The 23,407-nt window shown below is 34.0% G+C and overlaps 1 protein-coding gene across 2 annotated transcripts in view; it reads right to left on the minus strand.

Annotated features, from left to right (window-relative positions):
- LOC124354709 (muskelin) overlaps positions 1-23,407 on the minus strand; it is a 92,228-nt gene that overhangs the window by 26,470 nt on the left and 42,351 nt on the right. The window contains exons 8-10 of one of the 2 annotated variants that reach the window (XM_046805364.1): positions 22,097-22,263; positions 10,678-10,876; positions 5,039-5,236 (exon numbers count right to left, since the gene is read on the minus strand). In XM_046805364.1, the coding sequence (XP_046661320.1) occupies positions 5,039-5,236; positions 10,678-10,876; positions 22,097-22,263 (564 nt within the window). The remainder of the gene's footprint in view (positions 1-5,038; positions 5,237-10,677; positions 10,877-22,096; positions 22,264-23,407) is intronic. The other variant, XM_046805365.1, reaches the window with a different exon arrangement.

Raw genomic sequence — 23,407 nt, forward strand, 5'->3', positions numbered from 1 at the left:
TAATACATAGTGACTATGATTAACATTTTCCAATTCACGCCACATAGAAAAATGTCCATTACAATTCAATCCATGAGCAAGCAATTTTTTATGTGGTGTGAAAAAAGAAAAAACTAGATTATAATTCATGAGTATAATTTCTCATTAAGAATTAAACCATGTAGCAGGGTATACTTTTGTACAGTAAGTGTAGTCATGACAAATCATTTCAGTTAAACTTCAAGCAAAACAAAATAGCACAGATGGGTTAGTAAAGGTATTGTGTTACCACTGCATAAGTAATGTAGGAGATGGTAAATTAAACTGTGTATCTGCTCTCAATCAAAATTTCACTACATCTTACATGATCAAGTGTAACTTATACAGTGGAATTTATGTTTTAATGTCATCAATTAAAATAAAATACCTTATTTTTTCTACTAAAAATACTTGATTGATTATGATATAAATCTTATCTTATAATAACTCAAATTCACTAACTTTACTACAACTTGAATATTTTCTTGGAATGCATGTTATTTTTTCATGACCAAAGCAACTCTTTAACAGGTTAATACATGAAAAAAAGCATGAGAAAACCAAAAACAAAAATATTCTGATAAAACAAAAATTTATTATTTTAGGCCTGTTTTGGTTGCTTTTCTTTTTAGTTTGTGGAACAAATTTTCACTTTTTTGCCCAAATGTATAATGAAATATTTAAATTTACCATGAAGATGGTAAAAAAGTATGAATTATGATTTCTATAAAAAATGTTAATCCACTTATTGATTCAATATGAAAACATCATTTAAATTTAGAAAGAAAATATTATTAAACCTTCAGCTTCATATTATTAACTACAGCATTGCTATGATTACGATTTGATATAATATAAAGAGATCACTTTAGGCGATTTTATTAATTTCTTATAGAAGTAATTCTTTCACCAACTGCTAAAAGCATATTCTAAATTTAGCTGCCCATGAAATTTAATAATTGGGATAAGCATTAAGGCAAAATACTTGCTTTATTGATGTTCCTTATTGTTTTGCTGACCAGAAAATAAAAATGAAACTAATCAAAATATGTTGTTACATAAATATATGTTATAGTTGTTCCTAAGCTATAGCATCTTTTGAGGTTAATTGGGATACAACTTTTAGTGTGGCAATATGGCAGATGCTGTAGCACTGTAAGTTTTAGAGGAATGATAAGGTGGAAAGCAGTGTTAGTTTACAAAGCAAGGACTTGTTAACTGAGGATACAATAGGAAGAGACAGTTTAGGAAGGTGGATGACAAAACAAGGGAGCAACAACAAATAGTACTTAAAGTAAGGAGGAGAGGGATACCTCAAACATTTGAGGAATAAAATATAATTCTTCTTTTCCAACATTTCTAACTTTAGTGTAAGTATTTCAATGGCAGATCTTACAAAAATTTAAAAAATGTGCAATTTTTAGTTTGATTTTGTTGAAACAGAATTTTAACTTTAACTCTTTTAACTCCGACATCCGATCAGATTGGATATACAAATATGCTTTAAAACTCCGACGACCGACGAGATCGGATCCAGCTGGTCTCGCCAAAACCTCGTCCGGATCCGATTAATAATCGGTAATGTTGGTTTTTAGTGATATCAACTGCACTGGCTTAGTAACAAACCAAAAGCTAAAAATATTCGGTGTTATGACGTTATACGTGAATTGACGAGTAAAAATGATGTACTAGTTGCTGTACTCTATGTCTGAATTTTGTGCCGGTGATCACGATTGGAAACAGCTGTCAGTCTACTTCTTGTTTCCAACGTTACGACAACGTATTGTCGACTTGTAGTGTTTGTAAACAAAGCGTGTTTGGATTATTCCTTCGTATATTGATTGGTTTTTATTCGTATGAAAATGTGAGTCAAAGAAGACGAGAAATGTCACCAGCTAGTGAGAACACTCATATAAAAATAGTTTAGTGCGTCGAATCTGGCCTCCCGATGTTAATAGACGATGAGTTTGAGTGAAATCTTATTTCAGGAAACTATTATGATGAGTCCGGAAAGATGAACAGTGAATTATGGTGAGGATGTTGTTGGATGATACTGATGAGGATCCCGACTTCATCCCAGGAACGACAATGAAGATTCAGATGAGGATATTGTAAGTCGAAATAATTCTTATGTATATTAGGTGATAGGCCTATGCCAAACAACACAGATCCAAACCTAGGCACTCCTGCCCCCAGGGGCCAAGAACTGAAGTAAACAATGTGAAGCCCTGTTCCTAGGCCTAGAGGAGCTTCTCAAGCTAATCAGAGTAGGCCTATTGCCCCATGAAAAAGTTTTTGGAGTGTTGTTGATGATATGCTCTCTGACCTTAGGCTATGACCACAATTTTTCATACCATGAAGAACCTGCGCCCAAAACATTGCCCCCCTTGCTGATGCAAAGCCAATCTCTTATTTAATTTATTTTTTTTCAGTACATTTACTGGAAACATTTTGTACATCAAACCAATTTTATATGCAGATAAGTACTTGAAAGACCATCAAAACCATCTAAAAACCGAACTCTATGAACTAGAGCTCATATGTGGAAAAAATTAACAGTAGTGAAATAAAAGCATTTTTGGCAGTTATTTTTAACATGGGAATTATACGAAAACCTAACGATTCAAAGTTATTGGGCAACTGCTGACTTACTTATAACGCCATGGTTTGGTCAAGATGTTTTGTCATAGTCCGTTTTGAGAGCATTTTGCAATTTTTTCATACTGTCCCGACAATCGCACCCTAAAAAAAGCCAGGTGAGACTGGCTATGACCCTTGTGGAAAATTTCTCCCAGTTATGGAACTTTTCACATAACAGAGTTTTTTAGAACGTATTATACACCACACAGAGAATTATCTGTCGACGAGAGCCTGGTTGGAAACCAAAAGAAAGTCGCTCCCAAATCCTACAGTATTTACCGAATAAGCACACACCATAAGTGGTGGAGTGAAAATGTGGATGCTTTGTGCGAATCAGTTTTCGAATTACTGCTTGGCGGTTTACTGTTACAGAGGAAACAGGGACAATACAAACCAAGGTACTGGATTGGCCTTTAATGTTGTAAAAAAACTGTTATCTTTAGGTCCTTACCTGAAACAAAGGCTACCATGTGTTTTGTGACAACTACATTTTTTTGAGACATCCCCTTAGCTGATTTTTTGTATCTCATAGAAAACTCATATCACTGGTACAACAATGTGGAAAAATAGAAAAGGCATACCACCACAATATAGGGACAAATTTCAAATAGTGACAGAAAGTATATATGAGGAAGTGATAGTTTTTGCTCTTGTTAGGCTACAGAGAAAAAAAAATCACAAAGACAGCCTGTCTTCTCTTTCTTTCCGACCAAATCCAAAGCTGAGTCTGGTCTCAAGTTAAGAAACATAGGGGAAATGTGTTCAAACAACTGTGAAAACAAAGCCTGAAGATGATTCACTCGTACAATCAGTACATGGGAGGTATTGATACATCAGATCATGATGTTGTACTGCTATTTGGACATAGAGCGCAGAACTGTTCGCTACTGGCAAAAAAGTGGTTTCTAAACATATTTTCCTAGGATGTTTCTAAACGCATACATTCTGTATACGGGAAAACTGTACTGGTAAGCAGTTAACTAGGCTTCAGTTTACACAACTGCTATTATTCAGGAACTGGCTCAGGAATGGTTACAGCAGAAAAATGCTACCAACATGGCAGGTGGTGAATGGTCCCGTGGTAATCAATGTAGGTTGCAGCAATCAGTTTGGTCTGGAACCCTGTGCCGGGAAAAAAAGAAAGTGGAATTTGTGAGTGTGCGAGTCCTGTTAGAGCATTGCTGGAGGAGGAAAAAGGAGAAGGTCTAGAACTGCATTGTGTGAAGTGCAAGAGAGGCCTGCAATGGGGGTGTTTGGTCAAGTCATTACGTGTTGAACAAAGTGTATCAAGACTGCGTGTAAATATTTTTTTGTAAATTATAAGCCTAATTAGAAACTATAATAAGTACTCTTCAATTTATGTTTGTGTTGTGTTGTAACAAGAAAACTATGTCATGTATTATAGCTGCAAAATATCCTCAACAGAGTGATCAACTTGTGTACTACGACCAGAACCAGGATGAAAATTTTGAATATGAGAACTTATTACAAATGTTTGCTGTAAACATCTATACCATTCAATCTAGGACATTCAATTTTTTGGTTGCATGATTTATAAATAAAAGGCTCTTTTTATAAAAAAATAGATTAAGGAGTTAAGTTGAAGTATAATATTAGTTTTACCATGTCAAACTTAAAAAAAATTTATAAAATTGTTTTTTTTCTAAGAGAATAAAAAATATAAGAAACATATTTTATACCAAAATATATTTTTTTAAATATTAATCCATTTCAAGTATAAGTAAAACAAAACACAGAATCATCAGTCTACTACAATAAATAAAAAAGTTACAGAAATTTAATGTGTCAGCCATGTAAAATACGACATTTTTGCATGGAGTTTTCTGGCATAACGGGTTTGGGGGGGCTAGTAAATAAGAACCGGTTTTTTTTCCACCATGTACCTTAAAAAAATCACGGAGTGAAAAGGGTTAAAAAAAGAACAAACTATTTAAACTCTCATCAATATATATTTCTTTTGATTTTAACCACACACAATTCAGGAGAAAAAGATCACACAGTATTAGTCCTATTCTGGAACTTTTATACCCAAGCAATATGAATTAATTACTATTATAAATAATTAGTATTATTAACTGTTATTATAACTATTATTAACTTATTAAATAAGTATTAATAACTTATATGTCAAAAACAAAATAAAAATCTAAAACAGAAAATTAAATATGTTGATAATTAAATAATGGCTGATAAGATTTACATAGTTATGCAGTTCCTTTGTGCAGAAAAAAATGTCTTTCATGGGGGAGAAAGGAAAAATGCAGTAAAATGCGACTACTTCAAAGTAGTAATGGAAAGCTAAATGAATGATAAATTAATTGGATAACAACTATAGAATCTCTGAGGAACATTCACTTACCGAGAGAACGTAGATCTCGTTGAGTGTCGGGTCGATGGTGGCTCGCTGCGTAAAGCCAGCGGCTGGCAGAGAGTTTATCTGCCTCTTACTGCCATCACTGATCTGCTTCACCACTCCCGAATCTACATCGTACGTGAAGAAATCATTCAAATACTCCTTGCTGCGTTGTCCCGCAAAGATGAACAGTTTCCTTTCAATCTGGTCAGACAAGACATTTTTTTTTTATTCTCTGTTTCTAAACCAGTGCATCTAATGATAGCAGGAGAAACAACATAGTTTTTAGATATGGGTGTTAAGTTGGAATCATATCAAAATTTTGAAGTTTAAAACAATGACTTAATGCAACAGAATTTGGATTTTTAAATATAAATAATAGTGTATCTGATAATCATACTACAGAATTTGTAAATAATGTTATCATAGATCGTAATACAGGATGTAACATTTTTAAATGGCAAGAAATCACAGTTTTAGATGTATTAAATACTAAATTTAGATTAAGTTCTTCTCGTGGTCAAGATTACTATGAGTTATTAAATTATGATCTAATTATGTTCATTTAATAGTAGAACCACTGACATCATTGTTTAATATGATTTTAAAGCAAGGTATTTACCCTAAGGCACTAAATATTACAAAAGTGACTCAAATTGTTTAAAAAATGGGATAAACTAGGTCCATCTAGCTACAAACCCATCTCTCTGTAACAATATTTAGTAAAATTATAGAATCATGTATTAAAATTCAACTTAACACTTTTTTTACAAAAAAATGGCCTTTATTGTGGGGAACAATTTGGTTTTATACCAAGCAGAAATACTATACAAGCAGTTAAAATTATTGTGAACACATATGTTTTGACGAACTTAGAAAACAAATTGATATCATCTGCAATACTGATTGATTTGACTATGGCATTTGACTGTAATGTCATAAGTTACTGTTAGAAAAACCTTTTGTGTGTGGAGTCCAAATACAATGAATTTAACCAGTTCACATCCTATTTGAAGGATAGGAACCAAACGGTAGTCCAGCACACAGATAAGTCTAATTTAAAAAGTACTGTAATTGGTGTATCACAGGGATATTTTCTTGAACCCTTTCTATTTGTAATTGCAATAAATGATTTTGCATTTTATGTGTCTTGTTCATCATTATTATATGCAGACGATGTAACATTTATAAATTATAATAAAAGTATAGACAAACTTATCCAAGATGAAAATAATGCATTAAAAAGAGCCTAAAGGCGCGTTTCCACTGAGGCAACAATATGCGTCATGTAGCATGCTACAAGTGTCGTTCTGTTGCTATATGTGTACCGTGCGTCTTCATACTTTGTTGCAAGTAGTTTGTTGCCCAATAAATATGTCGCCAGTTGTCACTTGCTACTTGTCGCCGTTACTTGTAGCAAGACCCAGAACATTTCAAGTCGTGCAACATTTTTCTGTAGTAGTGTGCGTCATGTCTTCAGAAGCAGTGATAGCTGCTGCTTATTTGATCCTCGCAAATGGCAGAAGAAGAAGTAGGAAGAAGCCTAGGTGGTGGATCAGAGATTTATTTGTTAAAAGCGGTGACAATCGCAAGGAATTTTTTGAAAAACTCCTTTCAAACGATGATAGTTTGTTTAAAAATTTCAATGGTATGAATAGGCAGGATTTTGACTACTTAATCGAAAAGGTCACTCCTTTGGTGAAAAAAGCAGACACCAACTGTCGGGATGCGATACCGGTTCAAGTGCGAGTATTGTTGACTTTACGGTACCTAGCTACTGGTGATAGTTATGCATCTCTTCAGAATTTCAATCCCAAGTATTTGTCGCATAAATTATTAAGATAATACAATTTTATTATATATAAACATTATTATGTAACAAATAATTAGTTAATGATATCGGGAACATAGTGACGTAAATTCAATCAAAGTATATAGAAATTAAATGTCACATAATGTATATAAAAAATAACAAGGTGTAAAAAAATTAGGTTTAAATATTTAAAGGTGGAATATGAACTCTATTGTTATGAAAAATACCCAAATGATTTAAAAAATATATACTTGTTAAATCACTGTTAACCTACAAATGTACGTGTATGTAAAGACACTCTGTTCCTAATCCTAAATTTAATTAACTTACCTCAGAGTCTCTGCTGTTGAAAATGTTTCTCTTGAGATGTCAACATCTAACAAAAATGTCAGGAGATTGTACCCAAACCATTTCTCTTTTTTCGGAGATGAGCCACTCTTCGGTTTAGTGATTATTTTATGTTCCCGATGAAAAGCAGATCTCAATTTTTTTACTTTCTTTTTTAAATCAGTAACTGAACAGTTGTAGTTTAGAGCTAGTTGTTTTAATTCGTCACATTTAATATTTCTATCTTTATAAAACACACTTCTGTTGTCCCATAGCTCTGGTATATTATGGTAGTCTTCAATAAATAATGTAGTTTTTTTATTACTCCACTCCATGTCGCCCGTCTACTGCCGCACTCATCCACCTCTGCCTGAATAATGGCAACAGCGTGCGACACACTGTATTTTTGTAGCACAGTGTGGCATTCGTCTAGCGACACGTCGCAACAAGTAGTATGCGTCAATGCCGCATGCTACATGTCGCAGCGTGTTGCCTGACTTGAAATACACCGTGCTACATGCAACAGTGCCGCATGCCACATGTCGCCTACAAGTTGCCTCAGTGGAAACGCGCCTTTAGAGTGGTTTGAAGCCAACTATTTACTAGTAAATGATAAAACAAACAAAAACTGGAAAACATGATATTTTCTTTATATCATGCATTATATAACGATGTTTAACCTATTAAGTTGTTTGGGATATACCTTGATAGTAGATTAAGCTGAGACTTTCATGTGGAACAATTATGCAAAAAATTATTTAGAGTTATTTACCTTTTACGCAAACTAAAAAAAAGCATTACAATAAATATGCTTGTCACAGCTTATTATGCTTTTTTCACTCTTATCTAAATTATGGAATTTATGAAACTTTGTGAGGCAACTGTAGCAGCATGTGGCGAAAAATGCATTGCAAACTATTAAGAATGTTCATAAAAGGGATACATGCATGCCACTTTTTAGATAACTTAATATAATGACCGTTCCTAGCATGTGTATGTATATATAGAGTTGTCTTATAAATTTTAAAGAATTACTATCTAATTTTACAACCAGACAAGATATTCATAGTCATAATACCAGGAAAAATCATATGCTTAATATACTCTGTCAAATTAGAAAAGTGTAAAAGCAGCCAAATATTCATGAAAATTAAGCTTTTTAATAAGTTACCTGAGAAATCTTGGTCTGTATCTTTACATAGATTTAAAGAAGTAATAGAAAACTGGTTAAAACAAAAAGTATTTTATTCTGTACACAAATATTTGGCCTGTGATACTAGTGATGTGTTTTAATTACTTTGTTTTTTACTCACTTTAATCATAATACAGGGTCATCAAAAAATAATGCCTAGATTTTAAATAACTGTCATAAAAAAACTATTAAAGGTAATTTAAAGGTTGTAGTCTTAAAATGTGCGGAAAGAAATAATTTTTTTTTTTCATACCTTAGTATGTTTCAATGTGAGCACCGTTCGTTGCCCTGCAGATATCAAGTCTGTAGTCAACTTCCTGCCACGTGCGTCCAATCATATCTGGCGTAACAGTTAAGATTGCAGAAGAAATTCGCTCTCGAAGATGGTCCAAATCCCAAATCTTTTCTGCGTAAAACTATATTTTTTATGTACCCCCAGAAAAAGAAATCCAAATGGGTAAGATCAGGACTTCTAGGAGGCCATGAAATGGGGACTGCTCTACCAATCCAACCGTTTGGGAAGCGTGCGTTTAGTGCAGCGCGTACCTCGCGATGGTAGTGAGGTGGAGCCCCATCTTGCATAAAAATGATTCGCTGTCCAGTCTGTTGTTCGATATCGTCTAATTGGGGGAACACAAACAGTTCAAGCATGTCCAGGTAAACTAGGCCTCTAATGGTTTTTTTCTACAAAAAAGAAAGGTCCAATAACTTTGTCATGAAATAACGCGCACCACACATTGAGTTTGGGAGAATCACGCACATACTCGTGGATTTCGTTTGGCTGTTGCGATCCCCATACACGGCAATTGTGACGATTTACACATCCATTTATGTGAAACGTAGCTTCATCACTAAACAACACTCTCTGTAGAAAATTTGGATTATCATCAATTTCATTTAACATAAAACTTGCAAATTCAGTTTTGTTTAGGGCGGTCGGTAGGTTTTATTTGCTGTTTTATCTGAATTTTATACGCATGAAGTCTTAGCCGTTTGTGCAGTACATTTTGTATTGTTGTTTTTGGAATGTTTAGTTGAAGACTTCGTCGGGCAATGAATTTTTTTGGGCTCCTAACACAAGATTGCCGGATACGCTCAACATTCTCTTCTGATGTTCTTGGTCGGCCTGGTCTAGATTTTTTGCCGACGGTCCCTGTTTCCCTAAACTGGTTAAACCATCGAACGATAGCTTTGTTATTAGGTGCTGTTTGACCCGGATATGTTCTCCGAAAGAGCCACTGTACACTGACAATTGACTTTGACTCCGCGTACCAAATCACGCACTGTGCTTTTTGTTGCACGGTCAACATCGTACTGAGCGGCGGCGCGTCTGTGGCCGGCTGACCTTGACGATTGCGCAGCTTGTCTGCGCATCACAAAGACAGGGAAACACAATCAGACGAACTAAAAACAAAACTTGCGTTCACCAGTTATCGTCCAGTGAAAGAATTACTCATTTAACATGAAAGGTTTTGATGTTATAATTTTATTAAATCTAGGCATTATTTTTCGATGACACTGTACATTTATACTGATATTATTTTGTTATTTTAATTATGTACATCTTTATATGTTAAATAAGTTACAGGTTTTATTGTTATTTTAATTATTGTTTGTGTTATAGACTTATTGGTATTGTTGACTATTTTATATTTATAAATTAGGTTCTCGATTGTTTTATTATTATTATTGCTATTGTTATTATGCAATGTAATATTAACTGTCCATTGCACAAATTGTGTTTAAAGACAATAACATTCTTGATTCTGATTCTGACAGTTTGACTTCAGCAGTACGAAATTTTAAAAACAATGTAACTCTATTTTTGTCTATGTAATTTATATGTTTGCATTTTAAAACAATAAGCCAGCTAATAATAGGTTAATTATTTTATTTTGATCAATTGAGTGGCCATCAAGTGAAATAGTATTTAGAGAAAGTCTACTAGAAACGGTTGTTAAGAATGTTCTGCCCCCACAAAATTTGAGTAAACAAATTTCTTCCATTAAATGGTCAAATGTTATACGCTTTAGATCACTTAGAAGCTTATATGATTTTTCCTGTATTTCCTTACATGTGTGACACCAAAAGCATTAATTTATTATAAAATACATACAATAATAAACACTTTTTTGGGTCATGAACAATCCACAATGCCTTGCTATTAAAATTGCCTCAATGTGCGTTCTGTTTGTGCCAGATGTACAGAATCGCTCTTGTATGTGCTGAATGATTTGGCAAATAACTTATGACGGTCAGTTTTGAACTATCTGTACTTTTATATTTACTCAAACTGGGTTAAAGTATACATACCGGGTGGAAGAGCATGGAGTGGCCAACTCTAGAGCGGAGCACAGGACTGCTGGCGGGCTGGGGCTGGTTGTCGGAGCACAGAACCCGCCATGTGTTGGTGGACACCTGATAACTGTACAGGCCAGAGAATATCGGTTCCGCAGTCCCGACCAGACCGCCCAAACACCCAGGCCTCTCCTCTGACACTCTGAAACAACATCTAAATAACATTTGTTTTAGTATGAAACGAAAACATATTTTTACAAAACCGGCCATTGTATAATACAATGTCCATTTTTATTTAAAAAGTTTTAGAAAACAGATTGAAAAAAAACATATATTCCAGGAGTGTTGATACAGCAATTAGGGATAAAATATGTTTTTAATGAATTAAAATTCCTCTTTTGTTTGAAATTTATTCTGAAAACACAGTGCTCTATTCTTGTAACATTTAACAACGGAACATGTTGGAAATTCTGTTGCCTTTTCAAATTAGTTATTTAAACTTCATGTTATATAAATAGTTAAAAGAAAACCTCTTGGATGAGTTTCATATAAAATTTAAACATGATTCTACTCATTTCAATTTTTTTGTCATAACATTTAGAAAGCTGGTAAATCAATAACTAAAATATTCTGTACCACAAATCTGAGTGGAAGTTGCATAAGGATAGTACAGTACTCATCAATAACAGTTCTATGTTTTAATGTGGCTCAACCCTTATTAATCCATTGAAAATGGTGACATTCACAATTACAGTACTTATATAAAAACTTTAAATCCGACAATTATTTTTTATAAATTTAGTTTTTATTCAGAATAACATTTAGTGATCAGTAATTAAATGATAAGTCCATATAAAATAATTGTATTATGAAGTACATAAAATATCTAGGCCTTAGCAAATTTCATTATGGTGAGAAAGATTTCAATTCTGGAATGAATAAGAATTTCTTCAGATCCATAGGATACAAAACAAAATTTAATCCTAAACTCAGCAGCTTTTAATAAACTTTATACCTTCATTATAAAATCGATAACACATTTTTAAATAATAAAGATACTAAGGTTTATGTAAAAATGTTTTAATATGGAGTGATAGTATTTTTTTAGTTGCCACCTTTTAAATATAGTTCCTAACTAAGCGTGCTCTTATGACCGTGTCTTGAAAAATTTATTTAAAAAGCTAAAACCTTGTATGAGTTAGCTGTGTAAACATTTTCACAAAGTTAAAATGTTAGATATTTATGAAACATACAAAGTCTTTTAAACTGATTTTGAGTAATAAAACAGCAACAGACTGACAAAAAATATAAAATGGTTATTACATAATATAACACTTTTCAATGAGTTCCAAATTTGACTTATGAAATAGGATCCAACATGGGACTCAAATCCAACATGGCGGACACCCATCATTCTACATGAAAGTGATCCAGTTTTTAAAGTGTGATTTAAGTGGGAAATTCAACAAAATGCCTACTTTTCTTCACAACAAACACAATCTTTAAACTGTAAGTCCATTTATTTACCAAAAAACTACACTTAGAAGAACTCGAGAATACTTTTTTTCAAGGAACAAAAATTTTAAGCTACTTAAATTAATCAATCTTAAGCATAAACGTTCACTACAAAAACAATTGTTTATCATTATTAATGATATTTGCAAAATATTTAATTTATACCATGAATGCACAAGCCTATAAAAATTAGACATACCATATGGAACAGTACACGCGTCATACGGTGACCTACTTTGAAACTGTGTGGTAATATATCAATGGTATGACAAGTAGTCGTGAGGTGCTAACAACAACATCGCTGACTGTGCAAACATCAGCAAACTCCTCACTTGACCTACCGTACTGCTGCTGTCTGTGTGACACTGGAGCACTGACCCTGAGCTGCTGACTGTGCAACTGACAAACGGCACAACACTCTGCTGTTATTTATCTACATCTGACTTCCATCACCTATCTAGTTTAGGCTGTCTGGATCTTTCTACTTGACAAGGAACTAGATTACTCCTCAAAATCAAACAAAATTGTACACTTTTTTTACTAATTAAGTATTAATACAACACTCTATTCATCATGACAATAGCAATCAGGCAAAGCTAGAATAAAAAACTGTTTACCATTATTTTATTCATCAGGACAACAGCAATCAGCCAAAGCTAGAATAAAAAACTGTTTAGGCTACCATTTTATCATCACCAGAACCACTATATTGACAATAGGAGCCAGCCAAACCCAGCTTAAAAAAACTGCTAACTTTATATTTCTCCAGAACCATTATATTGACAAACAGGTGCCAGAAAACCCCAGAAGTCAAAATACCCATGTGGAGCTTGCACCATAGGAGTGAAACACAAAGGAATACTGTGCACTGGAAACTGCAAACAGTGGTTCCATGCAGACTGTGTTAATCTTTCAAACAAAGAGTTTTAAAAACTTGACCAAAAACACATTCAACAACTTGGAAATGTAGCAGTTGTGTGGATTTCACTCCCTACATGAAAACCGAGAATCCACTCCTGTTTCTTCAAATAAGACTTCAAACATCAAAATGACTCCCCAATGTGACTCACTTAAAGAACTTGAACAAAGTCTTGTTGAAAATGAGGAGCAAAATAGTGAAGAAAGTTTAATAATGGCAGCTAAAATAGGGATCTGCACTTTTACATGAAAACAATATTCTTAAAAAAGAAAATTGTACCCTGCTAGCCCAATTAAATAGCCTTGAAGCCAAAATAGAGGAGCTGGAATACAATGAATCAAAACATATATCCAATATGGAGTCACTACAAGGAAAAATATCCGAACTTGAAGCACAGCTAACGAAAGAAAAAACAATGCATGATTGAAGCACAGGATATTTTTGAAGAAAATTACAAAAAACTCTCTGAAGTGATATTTGAGTACGAAATAAAAATTAAAGACCAAAAGAAAACAAATTGCAATGCTGAAAACGCAAGTATCTTATGGAAATCGCACACAACAGCACAACATAGCAATGTAGAAACCCAAACTGAGCTCTCTACTGATCAGACCAACTCCTCCTTCCCCCCTTCCACCTCACCCTCCCTTCTCCTAGAAATTGGCAGTTTAAAAAATAGTCACACTTCACTTGAAGAGAAATTCTCAAGCTTAGAAGCATCCATCACGAATTTATTAAGAATTAGAAATGGCAAAGAAGAAACCTCTGAAAGGAAAATACCAAGGCACACACACAAAACTAATCCCAAAACCAAATATAGTGCCTCCCTTAAAGTGCAGAAGACGAAAGCATCCATCTCCCAGGCTGAGCACCCTACCAGTGAGCCCATCCCTGAAATAGCCCAACCAATTCATTCCAACAGCAACAAAGAACATCCTTCTTTCACCAGTACTGCAAACTTTACAAAGAAACTATCACCCCCTATAACAGCCATCATAAGGCCTTCAAGTCAGACTACAGAGGATTTCTTTAATGAACACATAGAATTCTTTAAAAGGAATATGCAAATTAGTTCTACAACTCATCAAATAACACTTAAGGCAAGTAACCAATGCTCAACAGCTTTTCTAGGTCAAGCTCCAAACCAACAACACACTTTTTTAGAAAAAACCAAGACAAAGATTGTGAAAACCATAGTACAAATATTAAAACCAGTAACAGGAAAAAGTAAACAACACAAAATTCATCATTGCTCACCAAACATTGATGGCCTTCAGAAACAAAATCGAGAGGACTGACACACTTCCTACACAGCTCTAATCCAGACTTAATAATTCTTATAGAACACGGCTTAAGTAGTCAAAAGTTGGAAAACACAAGAATCCCTGGCTACAGTCTACTAGGTGGTTTTACCAGACAGCAACACCAGAAAGGTGGAGTGGCTGTTTTTGCTAGCTTAAGACTAAAAAACAAGATTACAGTAGTATCAATATCAAGCAATACATCGGAACGCATTTGTGAAACAATGCTCCTGAAAATTGAGCTGAGACAAGGATTTTTTACAACTGCTAAGCGTCTACAGACCACCCTGCAGCAACTTAGAAAATGCAATAGACATTTTATCAGCTGAGCTTGACAAAATTGTAGCCATTAATGACATGGTACTGGTGATGGGGGACGTGAATGTAGACAATCTTATTGAAAGCAATGACAGAAGAAACCTGGATGAAATGCTCCTTAGCCATGGCTTGAGCAGACTTCATCTACCCGCAACCAGAATAACAAATCATAGCCAGACCTCTATAGATTTTATATGCACGAACATAAAAGAAACGGAAATAGCTACCAAAATAACACAGACAGGCCTCTCAGACCACACGGCCCAACTATGTACGATTCTCACAGATTCTACGAAACAGCCACTGACCCAAACAAAAAGAAGACAGTTTAATGCAAGAACAGTGCAAGAATTGAAGCACAATCTGGAATCCCAAGACTGGACTAAAGTCACTCTCACCGAGAATGTGGAAATGCTTATAAAGCATTTAGTGGAATTTTTCAAAACTGCATTGAACATAGCATGTCCACTCAGATAGTAAAGAAGAAAAGAAACCCCTACAAAAATATATGGGACAATGAAAGTCAGGCCCTAAAAATTATCATACTTAGAAGCACTGAATAAACAAATCATTACTGGCCACCCTGATGACAAAAAAAGAAACAGCTCGAAGGAAAAAATGTTATGATATAAAACTCAAAACTCTTCGTAAACAGTGCAACTCTTCATTCATAGAACAGTCGGACAACAAATCAAAAGCTGTGTGGAATGTAATAAATAATGAAAGAAAAGAAAAATCTTCAAAAAAATCCACTAGAATGCCTAAAAATAGAGGAAGAAATCGTTTTGACTCTCCAATAACTATTGCCAATCCATTTAAATTACTTCTTTGCTACAGTCGCTGACCGAAAACACTCCTCAGAAATGGAACATCGACACCTTGTAATAGCACCAAACAATAACAACCAAACACCAAACCTAGCCTTCTTTGAAACCAACAAACAAGAAATTGGAAAAATCATTGACTCTTTACAAGCAAAAACATCAGCAGGGGAGGATGAGATCTCATCAAAATTGATCAAACAGTGCAAACACGAAATAATCACCCCACTGACTCACATCATTAATAAATCACTTTCACAAGGAATATTTCCAAATGAACTAAAATTCGCAAAAATCTATCCGAAATTCAAATGTGGAGCAACAAATGAAGCCACCAGCTACAGGCCAATTTCCCTAATCTCTACTTTTTCTAAAAATACTGGAGCGAGTAATACTAAATAGACTACTGAGCCACCTCAAGCAGCACGATCTTCTCACCCCTAGACAACACGGTTTTATAAAAGACAGATCAACTTCAACAGCAATAGCTCAACTAATTGAAGAAATCATCGACAATCTGGAAAAAGGAAAAATTGCAACAAGCATATTTTTGGATTTTAGTAAAGCGTTTGACTGCCTTGACCATGAACTCATACTGAAAAGTTACACACTCTTGGAGTCATTGACAAGGAACTTGACTGGTTTAAGAGCTACTTGAGCAACAGGGAACAAGTAGTAGAACTTACTTACTTGGAGAAGAAAAAACACTGTGACGAAAGTAAAATCCAAGCCAATACCAGTAAGCAGAGGGAGTACCTCAAGGCTCCGTGCTTGGACCCGTCTGTGTACATTCTCCTAACAAATGACTTCCCAAACTATCTCCAAAACCACTGTGAAATTTGTAATGTATGCTGACGACACAGCTTTGATTTTAGCAAATAAGAACAAATCTCAGCTAGATATAGACCTCTTTTGTTGCATACAATGTGGCTAAGCAATACTGCCACCTCAATGATTTAGTCTTAAATGACTCAAAGACCCAACAGCTAGTCTTTACACCTAACCCAAACCAATATGACGGGCTCCCAGAAATAACTACAATTAAATCAGGAAAGTACCTTGGTCTAACTGTTGATCAAAACCTCTCATGGGAACCTCACATCAATCAACTCTGCCACAAACTTAATAGTAGCCTGTATGCAGTGAGAAGAATAAAACCAAATCAGTAGCCCTCAAGTAGCTTTGACAGCATACCTTTCCCTATTTGAATGTCATCTCAGATATGGACTGATAGCCTGGGGGAGGTACGACAATTGGTGAAATCTTAAAAGGGTGCTCGTTATACAAAAAAAGGGCTGTCAGGACTCTAAGTGGATTAGGACCAATGGACTCATGCCGAGCAGCTTTCAGACATCTAGGAATACTGACGATCATAGGACTCTATATCCTAGAGACGATCTTATTTGCCACAAAAACAGGGCACGCAAGAAACTGGCGACATCCACCCCTACAACACCAGACATAGAAACAACTTCCTCCTTGACCCTCATCATCTGACTCTGTTCGAGAAAAAACCATCGTATAAAGGAGCCATGTTCTTTAACAATCTACCTGACTACCTAAGAAAGCTTCCAGAGAAGAACTTCAAGGCCTCCTTAAGAAGCTGGCTGCTGGAGCATCCATACTACAGTGTCCAGGAGTACCTTCAGTGGAGGACAAGCGCTTTGTAATTTACATACACTGACTCATACACTGATTGTGACATAAACACTGACCTTTGTTCTATTCTCTAAGAATATGTTCAATAAAGATATATTCTATTCTATTCTATTCTAGGATGATTAGCAAAAGGATGTACAATATTAAATAAATAAATTAAACATTTTTAAGTAGTCTACAGAGAAAACAAATTAAATGCAGAAATACTTATATGTAAACGGACATGATAGATTATACTTCTTATCTAACTCAACTTGAAAACATCTAAATATGTACAATCATTGGTTATTGTAATTTAAAATTTTAATGAAGATGGGACAAATAAAATACAGAAAAATGTACTGTATTATTACATATTAATTGAAGTATTGGAGTATCATTTCTTGTTTTATTAATCATTTTTAGGTTTAATTCATCCAAAAAAATTATGATTTGTTTTTATTTTGTTCTTTTAGCTCAGTTAAAAACAAAATATATCACTACTTATAAGTTAGTACAAGTTTTAACTGTTATTACAATGCTATGTGTCTTATAGCATATTGTGATAATAATTTTAATCATAAATGAGGATTTTAAAATAATTCAAACATGAAATCTATTATTTTGTATTATAGAAACCTTCAGAATCAGAATTGCTTTATTCATCCGTTTATACAATGTACGATGAATAGCGTCATAATAAGAACACTATAACTATGTTATACAATCCAACTAAGACAAAAACAATGTAACACACACATAACATTAAATAAATAACAGTATAATTTAATACAATACAATACAAGCTTGCTACATTAACCCTTATAACGTCAGTATATCTTTTCACGACTTCCAGCAAACGGCACAATATAAAAAAAAAAATTTTAATGTGTAAAGTTCATTTTTTATTTTTACTTTCTATAATTATGGTAAGTATAAAAAAGTAAAAACTTTAAAATTATCTTGTACGTACATATATTTATGGGACATTAAATTGTAGATATAAATAAAGTCAAAATAAAAGGCACACAAAATTTTATTAGCTAAACTATAAACATTACCAGACAATTATATAAATTACACTTGTGATAAATATAAAAAAAAAGAAATGCATGATTGTAAATAATACAATTAACCTAATAGTGTTCTTTTGAATGGTAGTCCTCGAAACAATCCTCTGGATGTAGGGCTGGTTCTCCTGTGCATGTCTTGCAGGAGTAGCAGGTCTCGCGCGCCGTAGGCCTCTCTTTGAGCACACAACGCAGCGTGATTTCTTTTTATCCCTCTTCTTTAGGAAATGTTTTCCATTGAGTCTTTCAAGGAGAGGTCCTTCTGATGGTTCTACCTTTCATCTTTCTTGATGGGTGTATTTCTAACTCGGTCCTCAACAAGATCTCGAACTAGACTTCTCCGGAACTGTAGGTGCGTGAGTGGTTTTGTCATAAACTTTATCTGCATCATTTTATAAAGAAGATAAGAATTTATCATCGCTACTTCTAAAAGCCAAAAAAGAACTTTCTGTACCATTTTTTTGTTCTCCTTAAAAACTGATATTGTAGAAATAAAATGATCACTTCTATCAACGCCACCCATACGTTTTGATGTAATCCAATATAACGTTTGGTTTAGGTGTAGGTGCAAGATGAGGCCAATTTACTTGGGACATCAGTCATGTGTTGTATATCCCCTTTCCATTTAGTTGATAGCAGTGTAACACTCTCTTATCTCGCCAGGAAAGGACAAGAATATTATTGTCTCTCTCTGACAAAATATCTCCTTTTTCCAGCTGTTTAGTCCTGGTCCTTCAAGTTTGGTGGCATGTCGATACGATTTGTCATTACTGTTCCGGTCAGATGGAAATTCAGCTTCAAAAAGTTCTACGGCAAGTTCAGGGCTGGTATAGTAACGATCCGTATAAATATGTGTTCCAGTTGTTGGATTTGACAAATCTTTCAATACAACTGACTCTGTGAGTTTTTTTTACGACCTGTGTCGTCTTCAAGAGCGGAGAATTTGGAATAAGCTCCTTTTTTCCAAAGTAAGGAATGAAATCACATATATATCCATTTTCCGAATCTGATGCAACAAAAACTTTCATGCCAAACTTATTAGGCTTTAGGAGATTATATATGTTGAATCCAACCTTTCCCTTATAGGCCACTGTACTTTCATCAATTGACAAATTTGCTACCAGGGGTGTAAAAGAGTTTGCACATTTTTTATGTGGTCTATTAGGGGACTTATAAGGAACCCTTTTGGTCTCTCAGAAATTCTACGGGGTGTTTTCGTCATGGTTTAAAGTGTAGATTCCAAAAAAATATTTAGGAAATCTCTTTGGGAAAATATTTGTGAAAAAAAAAAGGTATACTTGTATCCCATTTTGTGCTGAAATAAGATTCAACGGTAGGCATTGTTATCAAGGCCCATATTGATTACAGTTCCTACAAAGGCTTTGAGATCAGTGTCATTAATGTCTTTCCATTGTCTAATCCTTAATTTAGGAAAATTGGTTTTTATTTTTATTTTCGTTAGCATTCAAGTTTGTTTCATTACAAATGTAATTATTGAAAAAGAGAAAAAAATATTCAATAGGCTGAGTAGTTTTGTCAAAAAATGATGGTAAATTTGTACCTTGATTGATATTATAGATAGGAATCGTCTTACTTGGCCCGGGGTCGCTGGCAGTCACATTTCTCCATTTGCTGGGGGTGGGAACAGTTCGTGCGGTCTTTGTTGGTCTTTTGTTTGACACAGTTTGTTTACGTTTTCTTTTTTTTTCGAGATAACAGTACGAATACGCACATTAGCGGTCGAAGTAGAAGGTAATGTTCCAATTGGGAAGGAAGGCGTAGTAGTTATTGTGGTTTTGTCTGTATTATCTTCAATGTTCTCTTCATCACTTGAAACAATGTCTCCATAAGTACTAGATAAAGGTTGCGTTCATAAGATGACTAACAAAGTCACTGTACTCAGGATTGTCAATGTTACGAGACATGTTATTTATCACTAATAATGAACACTAAATAGGTGACACTAAAACACTAAAATGACACTAAAAAACACTAAATGAATACTAAAACTAAGATATCAATACTTTTAACAAATAAATAAAAACCATATAAACAGAGAAAACACGACGAAGGAAAACCGACTCAGCGATGGTTAAAACACGCACTACCTGAAGCCAAAACTGCAAAACAAAAGCGCGCGCGCGATGTACGGCGTGTGTGCCGTGTGGCGGGGGAGAGTGTCTAGACACCGCGTCTATTGTTTCAAAACAATGTAACGTGACAGCTATATTTTGACGCTTTGACATAGGTCAATAACCCACACACATGGTTGACGCATAACGTTAGTGACATTGATCGGATTTAAAAGGAACTTAAATTTTGCTATAGACGCAGTTTTTGTGTTGATGCGCCGTACCGCGTCTTTGCCGTTTGGAGATAGTTTGTCTATGCGCCATACGGCGTCTGTGACGTTATAAGGGTTAAGTTTGCCTTAAGCTAATCCCAATGTAATGAAGAACTGCATTTGCCTTAATGCTGATGATGCCAACTTATTAGTAATTGGGAAATATATCTGGAAATTTAAAAGTAAGCTGTGGAAAATATTACTAGTATTCAAAATTATTTGTTAAATAACCAGCTTTTACTAAATTTATCAAAGACTAGCTATATGCAACTTAATATTAATACTAATTTTAACACACTACATTTCTAGGATTACTATATTAATTCTGTTGCTAAAAATATTTAAACTAGATTGTTTGCCCTATATAGACTATCAAAATTTTGCATACTTGACACTTTAAAACTTGTCTATTTGGCCCATGTTCACTCCCACATATCTTTGGAAACTAGCATCTAAACAGATCAAGAAAAAACTGTAAAGACAGATTATTGATTCTACAAAAATGAGCTACACGAATAATGATAAATTTAGACTATAAAGAATATACAAGATATAACTTTAAGGAATTAAATATGTTAACCATTTATAGCAATTACATCTTTTAGTGTATTTTATACTCCTTAAAAAACTCCAAATCTGTATCATGCATAGATCACCATAATTAATCCTTGAGAAAACGAAATTACTCTGCTATACCTGCTCATAAGCTGGCATTCTTAGGGAAAAAAGCTACATATTATATAGGAGTAAAATGTTTTAATAAATTATCAAATAATTTGCTATCCAATCCTTTTACTCCACAAGTGTTTTTTTAAACCCTTTTAGTGCCAGGGATCTTGTTACAAGACGATGTTAAATATATGCTTGAGTGCCGAGACTCTCGCTCCGAGACAACACGTATTTTATGCGAAGAGTGCTGGAAGTCTTGGAGCGAGATGATTTCTATTGTATTTATATTATGGCTATGAAATATCTAATACGGGCTGACATCATACCAAAGGCTAAAATATGAACTAAACTAACTATTTCAATGCTTATTTCTCTTTTATACTGCCGCTAGAAGACGTATACAACTAAAAATAGAACTCATTCTCATTTCTGTTGGTGGTGTCGTGACTAGTTAGTAGCAGAGCATTGTTTATGTTGTGTAATTGCACGTTTTTATTCATTTACAAGTGTTTAAAAAATTAGAGATTTAAAATCAAAAAATCAAAATTATACGATTGAGCCTGGTTACTTTGTATGTATGACAATAAGTTAATTATATGTTATTATAACATTTATGACGCCGTTCATTGAATCTATGTGTACGATCTGATGAATACAGAGCATTTTGATTTGATTACATAATAACAAAATAAATGACAAAATGTTATCAATTTGAGCTAAAAAATCATAATTAAATTTAAAAAGCTATTAGTTTTCTTCAGCATCAGCACACCTGTAATTATTACATGTTAATCAAAAGCTTAAAAACCAACTTGGAATGTAAATGTTAAGTAACTAACCCGGAGTTAGGTGTGAGAACTCGGCCACCGAACACGTAGATGGTGCGAGCGGCTACATCCATGCACATCTGGTGGTCAAAGATCAGACGGGGTCCACCCATAGATGCTGTATCCTCCGTGATCTGAGTCCAGCGATTTGTGTCTATGTCATACATGTAGAAGTCACTCTGTCAACATCACACAAAATATTGAATTGAATGTCTGTGGAAATGGTTTAATATCAGTGTTCATCCTTCTGAAGCTAATTTATTTGTCAATCTGCCTCTTACTATTAACAAAAAGCCAAATGTGTATGGACAAAATCAATTAATTTATGTAGTAACAAAGATATTTAACTGATCTATATGGTTTTTATCTAAAACAATTATTTATTAGAAATCGAGTTAGAGTAACAACAGGCCAAACGAGTCCAAACTCATAAGTTAGGAAGTAGCACACCTTGCAACTGTTTTAGTAATTTGAAACGGTACAACAGAAATTAGTAACACTAATTGCGTGTCAATGTTACACATATACTAAAGTTTTCAAGAAACAAGACAACCCGTAGGGTATAAGCTACCATAAATGCCTTGGCAAAAAATACAGTTTTATTGGTTTATCGAGAAAATTCCCAAAATGATAATAAACGTTATTTTCAAACTCCTTAAGTCTATTTCTTACTTTCTTACGCTCCCTCTCTTATTATACATTACTTTCATATTCATTCATTCCATATTTTTAATTTACTGTATATTAAATATGAAAGTACTTGCTGTCTGTCAAAACTAAATTTGTAACTGATGTACTCCACATAAGATAGATACTAATAGAGATATGTGCAGAAGATACAGCTATCTCTCAAACACAGTCACAGCAGTACTCAGTTTTTAGTAACTGGCATAATATTTGTGATACATAACCACTTTAAAACATTTATGTTTGGTGTCTTGATATGATAGTTACAGACAGAATAGTTTGTATAATGAAGTTAATGATGAACAAAGATATCAGTATGACTAAATCAGAGGATAAATACTGAGCATCTGTATGTTTACTGACACATTAAAAAAAATGTAAAATATTTCATAACAAATGATACTTGTATTCTTTTATTTGCTGATAATATACACCTGTTAAAGAAATTAGCATGTCAAATTATTTGAGAACCTTGCAAATGATTTAAACAAATTGTGAACTGGCGTAATCATAATAAATTATATTTGAATATTAGAAAATGTACATTTATGATATTTACAAGGGAAAAAAACCAACTTAAAAATTCTATGCCACTAACAATGCTGATCTTAGGCAAGTGAAGGGGTTTAAGAATTT

Source organism: Homalodisca vitripennis, chromosome 2 (genome assembly GCF_021130785.1).
Source record: "Homalodisca vitripennis isolate AUS2020 chromosome 2, UT_GWSS_2.1, whole genome shotgun sequence".
NCBI lineage: Eukaryota > Metazoa > Arthropoda > Insecta > Hemiptera > Cicadellidae > Homalodisca > Homalodisca vitripennis.